Consider the following 9,291-nt stretch of genomic DNA (forward strand, 5'->3'; position numbering starts at 1 on the left):
TTTAATTTACTCACAAGAATAATAAGTAAAAGAGAGTCAGCCCTGGTAGTTTCAGGAGACTTTCTCAGGCTCTTTAAATCTTGCTGCTTCTCACCACCAGGATCCTGTTGCCCCTTCGTGATCTTTTGTTCTGCTTTCCTTGAGCACTCATCGGACTATTGCAGCATATTCCCTGTCTTTCTCTTTACACATTTACTCTCTGAGTCAACTGCTTTCTCACCAGTGCATGGTATGCCTCTGCTTTGGTACAGATGCCAGGAAGGGGGCGGGACCAGATTGTTAAGAGCTGCGGTATGGCTGGGTCCTTGACAGTGCAGTCAGCCCAACCAGTCTAGGCCACAGTCTCAACTGTTTGAGAAAGGAATTGGTGATATGAAACTTCTTGCAGGAATATTCAGTCTTGTTTTCTCATGTTTTAATTTAACTACATATTTATAGGTGTGAGACATATGTGTCATTATTTTGCAATGTAAGAGAGTAATAGAAGTATAGTTAGAAACTAGTACTTTTTCTCTCAAGGAAAATTGATCATCTTCAACATCATTTTTAAGCCTTAGGACTTCTCTCTAGCAGTATGCTCATATATTGAGATGAATCAGAGTGTTTCCTTTGACCATACTCTTCAGGGGCATTTTTTTCCAGGACTTTCAGGTCTTCAGACTGCTGCTCTCATGAAAACTTGTGATTTAAGAAGACATGTTAGTGTGGGGCTCTCATAGGAGACTTGTGATTTTGGATGCTGTCTGTCTGTAATAAGCTAGGTGTTTTGTTTTCGTTTAAATTCAAGTGAATTAGAAAATTTGTTTTGGAGAGAAACTCAATTTTAGACTCCCTCCAATTCAGTGACTGATAATCACATTACTCAAAATCATTTGGCTTCTTAATAGTTATCCTTGCTTGTTCCAAAGCGGGAGGAGGAGGCATCTTTCCAATTAAGTTGCACCTCAGTCCGTCTCTGTATGGATGGTATTTGAATACCCAAACCAGGACATGCTCTGTCCTCCCACCTTAGCTGCTTGTGTAATTCATCACACTTCCCATTGTCTTTAAACATTTATTTCTGAGAACAAAGTATAGAAATGATTCAACCACTAATAAAACTGAAGATGATTTCTAAACCTATAAATTAATCTCGGTGTCCAAAACAACAAATTGCTTATACTCGTGATAATATTTACTGCTACTCATTGGTTGTTCATTCTCTATACTGTGTTTCTTAAAAAAAATAAAAGGTAGAAATGAGACTACTTTGAACCAGCAAAGAGAGATTTGAGGGCTTGAAATCCTTTATAGGATTTGAATGTTTGAAGTATGATTTGAAACTATTTCCACTTGGTCAACTTGGATTGAATACTCAGTTGAACACCCATAAAAGGACAGTAAATTCTATAATAGCTCTCTGCTTGCATGACTCTGCAGTCTTATGCAGGGAGAGGGAAAAAAATTAAGCTTGTTCCAGACAAAAATGGTTCACATTTAGTTTGAAGTACTCTTAGAGTAGGCTTAGTAAAGGAGATACATATTCAAAAATGAACATCTTGATTCTTTAGGAACTGCCTTTCTTTGAAGAAATACTAACAATAATGTTATTAAGTTCAACAGTCTACTTGTCTTACTTGTATATTCAGATTAAACAATAGGAGAAAATTCCAAGAATTAAGCGGGCATATTCAAGCAGGAAGCAGAAGCAAAAATCTTCAATTTAATTCTGTATATTCATAGCAGTATGTGGGCAGTTAGCCTAGGTGACTTCAATGGTATGTGCATCAGCTGCACCATGGCTAGATAAACAGGCAGGAGCCAACTGTGTGCAAAAGGTGTGAACACTGAGGACAGGACTTTCCACCTCCTGTGAGGAAGGAAGGAAAGAACATTGCAGCTAGACGTGTTAGGTCTGGACTGAGGTCAGAGTTTGCACAGCTTTTGACAGACAGCCTGGACATAGAAAGCAATCTTCCGTCAATTAAAAAAAGCAGTGACACAATTATGCACTTCTTCCCCTCTCCCACACACGCACATAGAATAAAAGTCTTTACCGGGGGTCAGCTTATATCGACCTTTTTGGGTAAAAGGCTTTATTTCTTTGGAATTTCAGAAACAAGAATTTGTTTTCTGAAAAATCCGTGCCATTGGATACCCTTTTGCTTGACATGTGACTGAAATTTTTGTTTTAATCCATTTTCTATAAAGGCTGCCTTTATATTTATTAAAGATGACAAACAAAAACCACTTCTTCTTTCATTACATTTTTCTGCTTTCATGTTCTGTCATTCTGAGCTCTTTTTTTCTTTCCCTCTCTCTGTCTTCTTTTCCCCCAGCTGTCGGCAGCATCCAGCCCCTCCAGTCACAGTCCTCACAGAGCTTCAGGAAAGGACCCTTTTGCAGAGCTCTCTTTGGAGGATTTCTTATAAATCACTTTAGGTATTGCTGCTTGTTGGGGGAATTGGGGACTTAAATACTTAAAAAAAAAAAATTATCATACACAACGTACTATTCATTCTTCTCCTTAGTTTCTTGAAAGGACTTTAGATTCCCCCTCTTTCTCCTCTTCCTTTATTCTCTAGATGAAGAGTGAAAATAGATCAAGATAGGACATAAGGACAAACAACTTTTGCAAAATATCTTTAACATAATTAGAAGGCGTGAAATCAAAGGACCACCTCTCATGTTTATATGTACGCATCCACTGCTCACAGTAGATGGATGAGACCAAATACTTAAATACTTAGAAAGTGGGTGTTTCAGTCAGCCTTAAAAGAGTTATAGAGAATAGCACAATTGTACACATCGGCCTAGAGCTTAATTAGGAGCACCTTTAGTTTCAATGTGATGGCGAGGGTTAGTGTGGAGAATTCATTTTAACAGTTTCTTTAAAGGGTTATATTTTTATGTATGCCTTTTCCTCTAAAAATAGTAACATTTTCTCCCCCCCAAAAACAGGTTATATTTTATTATTTTTTAATTAAGGTCAAGAGAATCCTTGTGCTCTTTTTGATAGAAGGATTCTGCATTTGTTCTAAACTGCCTCTTTTTGCTAAAGACAGTGTAATTTGTTGTTCTTGGTGTAGATATACCTTGACTTTGTACTCTTCTGATTTGACCAGTTTATTAGCACTTCTACTTTAGTAATATCTTTGGATGAGCAGTTTAAGGGATATTATGAATGAAGTATCTGAACAGTTGGAAAGTATTCCTTTGTAGATCTTCTAGATTTTATAGTTGTAAAGAAATGATTTAGCAAGCATAATATTACCATTCTCTTAATTATCTCTAATTTTATGATATTTGGAAATAATATTTTAAATTTCTCTTAAAAGATTTTTATCTGAAATATTTATGTTCATGGAGAGGTTTTCTGAATTTATCATGGAAAATTTGTTCATTTTGTCTTCTTTCTTCTCCTACCCTTCAGTTTTTAGTAATTCGAAAGATTATTTGGAAGGCCCTGTATGCTTCAAATATTGTGTTCTGACACCTGATAAACTGATAATGCTGACTTTGTTTTATAAGCGGGGTCACTTCTGGGCCAGTTGAATGGTAAATGCCACAAAGCATTTTTATTTATGAGAAGACATCCTACAACACAGTGAGTTAATTTATACTCCTTTTTTTTTTCCAGATACAGTTTATGTAACTAGATGGAAGAGAATGGAATTTTTCCAAAAAGACAAGTGCTCAAGCAACAAATACTTACTTCCAGCAAAATCCAAACTGCTGTCTCTTAAACTCTCTTCTTCCATTAGAATGCTACAGTAACCCAGTGAAGGCCCATGAAGGAAGTTGGGACTAGTCTATAGGAGAATGTATCTATACAGTTTATAAAGCCAAGAATTGCCAGGATTTCAGACTAAGAGCTGTCTTTTTGGTGACTAACCCTTCAGTTCTTTCAACTCCTATTAATATTCATAATTAGTAAGCTACCAAGAAAAGCCCTTATTTGGGAAGTGTGAAATTTGTATTTGGAAAAGCTGCCTGGAGAGAAGAACTGTGTTCTTTACTATAATGCAACAGGACTCTTTGGGGGGATCAAAATCATAACTCTTAATTATGCAGTATCTTTCTTTACTCCAGTCCTCGCAGATACAGACACAGTAACTAAAGTTAACTTTTCTTTTTAAAAAAATTATATATTCAGTTTGCAGTAGACATTCCTTAAGTATTTGTATTTATTTATGATTATCGATTTACATAACATTAATATTGTATCAAACCTCCTTATGAAAATGAGTATGGATGTATACGGTATGTTTGATTTTTATCCACAAGAATGAATCTGATTCAGAATGCTTTTCAGCTGACATACAGAGCACTAAATATTATAAGGCAAGTCCATAGGTCTGAATCACTTAAGAATTCTCAGCCTCTGTGGGATTTAGGGAAGCATTATAAATGCATTAATCCTTATAGTCAATTCTGTGCCTAGGATTTTGCAAGGGAACAGTTCACTGACTAGGAAAAGCACTACATTTTAAATTCAGCATTAGTGCATTGGAAAGGAACTTTACTGCTTTGTGCTTGGCATGTCATTATTTTCCATGTGACATTAGGGCCTTTCAAAAATGAATGTGAGGAATTGCTTTCACTTCAAGACTTTCCTTCTTTTCAGTAAAACTGTAGGAGGTGTTATGGGGGGAGGGAAGGGAACAAAATCCTTGAACCTTTTATTTGGCACATGCCATGTTATGATCATATATCTTTTAAATAATGGGAAATAATATCTTTAAAGTTAATGTCTAGCCAAGAGTTTAGTTAACGAAGAAAACTGCACTGTTGATCGGTGCTTTGTGTAAATACATCTTAACATTCGAGTTGAGAGGGGCCTTAAGAAGGACAGTTTGTTGTAGGAAAGCAATTCTGTACATGAGTTTAAGCATACTTGTTGCATTGTCTCTGCAGATTCTATTTTTGTTTACAATATTAAAATGTATGTTAGCAAAAATGGGTGGATTTTCAAATAAAATGCAGCTTCCACAAAACTTTTGTTATGTTATTCTGGTCTGAGGTGCATTTTTTTGGTTTTTGTTTTTCCTTTTTTTTGTCATAAGTATTTTTATTTTTTATTTTTTCTCATAGAAGCATATGCAGGTAATTATATTTGCTGATTTAATAAAACATAAAATTTATTTCTGTTTTAACTTGATTTCCAAAAAGATTTATCTTTGTTCTTTTGATTAGTTTTCTAGTCTCTTATTGATAAACAACTAATTAAAATTGTTCATTTTTGTCTTTCAATCAGATGCCTTTGGTCAGGTAAGTTTAAGGGAGAAAATGCTTTGAGTTTGACATTCTGATGCCATGTGATTATGTCTGCCAAAGAAAATTCTGACTGTATCATGTTTTATATTGAGTAGTAAGTAGGATTTAGAGTATATAATAGAGGGATTAAAAGCTTTGTGCATTGATAAATGTTTGCATAATATTTGCGATGATTGGAAAAAAATAGTCTTTAGCCAATATACTTTGTTAATTTTACCAACTTCTAAGTTTCACTATTATTAAACCATTTTCATATAAACTTGGGAAATTGTACTTTTGTAAGTTAACTTCATTGGCATTATCACAGATTTTGATTTGTCTCTACTGGTGTTTGAGTAGATGTTATATTTGAAGTCTATGGCTTGTTCCTTTTATATTACCTTATTTTTTTAGTATGTTTCAGTTTGTAAATATGCTTATTAACATTTCCATTTTACTGTTCAAACAACTTTTGTGCTTGTTGGACAGGTATTATCCACATTTTACCCATTTTACAGATTAAAATCAGGAACCAGAAAAGAAACTTGTTCATATCAAGAAGCTAACAGGCAGAGGAGCCAGGTCCTTGGTTTCATGGTTCATTGTTCTCTGACCCAGTGTTAATTAAAATGTATAAACTGAAAAGGGAATATTTTCTCTCTGCGGTCTAGACTTGATGACCACTCTTTATTCTCAGATGATCTTCTCCTATGGATCATGTTTCCTGCCTTTATTCTGATGTCCAAACAACATTGACAAGGAAAAACACAAAACTCATGATCATATTAACTTTAATCAGAATATAACAAATGAGGTAATACAGCTGTTGAATGTATAACTTAATCAGGTTATAAACCTGTACGTACTCATACCATCTTACTATCCAACTAGCAAAGTTGGTGGCTACAGAGAAAAAAGATTATCAGCAGAGAGCAGCTATACTCATCCGAAATCATTTTCAAAAGTAATTTTTTGCTTTTGATTGAACATTATCATTCAGTTATTTAAAGAAATCCTTAACCAGTGACTATGAGAGTTCATATTTAGGAAGAGGCCTTATGTGAGACTAGGAATCTCTTACTTCACAAGCCAACAAAACATGGCTCTAGAAAATAGGGCTTTATGGGGTAAGTTTGTTCTTGAACTAAAATAATCTCAAGGCTCTTCTCTTATTCACCATCATCAACATATTCCAAATTCTGAGGACTCAGTACTGATGCAAATGCTTATTCGTCAACACTACATGGAGAAAAAATCTCTTCGTTCAGGGTGAGTGTGGTACCTGTGTGTTCAGCAGTGGCTGGATCACAGAGTGTTTGGAGAGGCCACCACACTCAGCCAGATAAATGTTTGCTTTCCAGAAAAGATGGCATTGCAGCTTCCTTCAGTGGCCTCTGCAATTAGCTTAGGTCTTTTTTTCTGTCACACTTGCTACCTTCCATGGGTCTGACTAGCCCTTTTGGAATTTTGCAATTTGAAAAGACTGAATGGAAAGGCTACAGTATCATCTTATGTACAAACTCTCAAAAGCCGAAGTTGATTTCTTTGCCTTTATTAAGTAGTGTTCTGTTTGGTGTGTCAGCAATCAGAAATCTTTACTAAGCCACTAGCTAGTACGTCTAAGTAATTTTGGTAAAAGTATCCCATTTGTTATTGATGTAGCTAGCACACAGTTGTTTTTCTGTTGTCTGAAACTGCCCACACTGTCAGTTGTGTGAAATTCTCTGGTATTTCTTTTGGGGCAGATGTGATTATCTCGACTGTAGGGTAGGTTAAACTGATTATGGGTGGACAGCTAGAAAGAAAAAAGCAAGGAGAAAGTTTTATGGCAACTTTCTTGATAAGTTCTCATTCAGATCACTTTATATGCTACAAAGGCTAATTTCAAAATTGGTTTTGAAATAAAAATTTCTATGTGAGAATCACCTAGGGAGCTAACCCTCTCCCTGTCTGAGCCTTCTGCAGTCAGACACCCTCCTGTCTCCCTTGAGACTGGGCAGTATGCAGCTGTCCTATACTCCCAATAAACAAGGATCAAATTATCTTGCCCTTGACTGAGACTTTAGGAAAGGGCACATCAAGAGAAGCAAGCAGTCCCTACTCCCCTTCATGCACCTGTGTTCCAGGTTGTATGTACTAATTGCAGAACTTAAAAGTTGATTGCTTTGGCCCTTCAAGAACACTTTGCATGGAAGCATGAAGCACACTGCACTGGCTTTTCCAGCTGGCCTACTAGTCATCTTAAAAGGCACACAAAATGAAATCTCTGATAATTTTTGTCCTGAAGTAAGGTAGGGGCTGAAAAGTTGTTACTTTGATGTAATTACACGTTGAAGGGAGGTGTCAAGCGCCTGGAGGAGGCAGAGGCACTGCATTCGGAGGGGAAAGACTCAAATGTTTCACAAAGCCCAACAAGTAGGTCTTAAGAGGTAGATGTGAGGATAGCTGCACCCATCGGATATTTTTTTAGCTACTACTAGCAGCTAAGCTTCTGCAACTTTACTGATATGCAGAACAAGTCATGATGGACAGAGTTTATCTCATATATTTCCAAAGTAGAAATGATGGAATCACAGTTCACTTTGTCTTATGAAGCTACAACAAATTAAACTGATATCATGCGGGCCTAAAAAAAAAAAATGAACAGAACGGGATAAAGTAAAATGGGTTCCTGGCACATAACTAATATCTTTATAATTTTCTAAATGATAAGAGCACTAGGAACATCTTTTGTTCTAACATTTGGTCTTTGACCCCAGTTCCTGACACAAAGTTTCTAAATCTTTTGGAAATTAGTGGGTGATAGGAATGTCTTTTGTGCCAATAAGGTGACTTGATGGGCTCCCAAAGAGCTTCGGGATGGAAGCCAGTCACCAAAAAGAACTAGCCATGTTTAAAAGCTTGGAGCTTTCAGTCCCAACCCCATCCAAGAAAGAGAGAGGGACTGGAGACTTTTCACCCCATGTGGTGATGATGCCATAAAAATCCCAATATTAGGGGTTTTCTAGAGCTTCAGGGTGATGAACATACCCACATGCCAGGAGGGTGGTTTGCTCCAACTCATGGAGAAGGAAATTTCTGTACTTGGGATTCTCTCAGGCCTTATCCTATGTATTTTCATGTGACTGTTCATCTATATCCTTTATCATATCCTTTTATTATGTAGTAAACTGGTAAATGTTAAGTTTTTACCTGAATTCTGTAAGCCATTCCAGCAAATGATCAATCACATCTAAGGAGGGGGTCACAGGAACCCTGTTTTATAGTTGGTCAATCAGAAATACAGATGACACAGCCTGGACTTGGAATTGACATCTGAAGTGGGAGGAGGGGAGCAATCTCTGGGACTGAGTCCTTAACCTGTGAGTCCTTAACCTATGCTAACTCTAGTTAGAGAATTATAGGAGACCCACCTGGTAGTCTATGATTGTTTGATATGGAAAGTACACATCTGGTGTCAGAAGTATTAGAGTAAAGAGAAGATGGACTGTTTAATGAACTAGTTTTACTAGCACCATATATCTCTGGTGAAGTGAGCCAGAATTCCCTCCAGCATATAGCAAGGTAAGTTCTAAATGGGTTAAAGAGTATACATGTAGAGAATTAACGGTGATGAAGAAAATATAGGTGACTATCTGAGCCAGATAGGAAAGGGGAAAAGATATCTTTTTAAAAAGTTCATCAAAGAAGTACTAATGAGTAATGAAAAAAGTTCATCTGTAGTAGTGACTAAAAATTTTAAATGAAAACAATAGTGCTTTCCAAGTGTAAGGTTGAGTGATTTTATTTATATTTGATCATTACAAAGTCTGTGAAGGAGGCACCTTTGTTTTACCTATTTTATAAATGAAGAAACAGACCTACTGCGGGTAACTCTCACTGTGTGATCTTTATGAGTTAAGTGGTTGAGCTGTTTTCCTGAGTCTCTGTGGTCTGGGTCTGCTCGTAACCACTGTCCTGTGTACCGGTGCAGAGGGTTCCGTTTTGCCTATCAAACAGCATTTGTGTATATACCAGCATGGGCAAGCGCGTACAGAGTAATTGCTAATCTGAAGC

The 9,291-nt window shown here is 36.5% G+C and overlaps 1 protein-coding gene across 23 annotated transcripts in view; it reads left to right on the top strand.

Moving 5' to 3' along the window:
- PICALM (phosphatidylinositol binding clathrin assembly protein) overlaps window positions 1-7,875 on the top strand; it is a 91,303-nt gene extending 83,428 nt beyond the window's left edge. For 14 of the 23 annotated variants that reach the window (XM_016160299.2, XM_016160302.2, XM_016160303.2 and 11 more), the window contains one exon: window positions 3,620-7,875. In XM_016160299.2, the coding sequence (XP_016015785.1) occupies window positions 3,620-3,634 (15 nt within the window). In that variant the 3' untranslated portion in view covers window positions 3,635-7,875. Of the gene's footprint in view, window positions 1-2,318; window positions 2,422-3,619 lie in introns of all 23 variants that reach the window. The other 9 variants (XM_016160294.2, XM_016160295.2, XM_016160296.2 and 6 more) reach the window with 1 other exon arrangement.
- Window positions 7,876-9,291: the final 1,416 nt, after the last annotated feature.

This window comes from Rousettus aegyptiacus, unplaced genomic scaffold (assembly GCF_014176215.1).
Source record: "Rousettus aegyptiacus isolate mRouAeg1 unplaced genomic scaffold, mRouAeg1.p scaffold_m13_p_5, whole genome shotgun sequence".
NCBI lineage: Eukaryota > Metazoa > Chordata > Mammalia > Chiroptera > Pteropodidae > Rousettus > Rousettus aegyptiacus.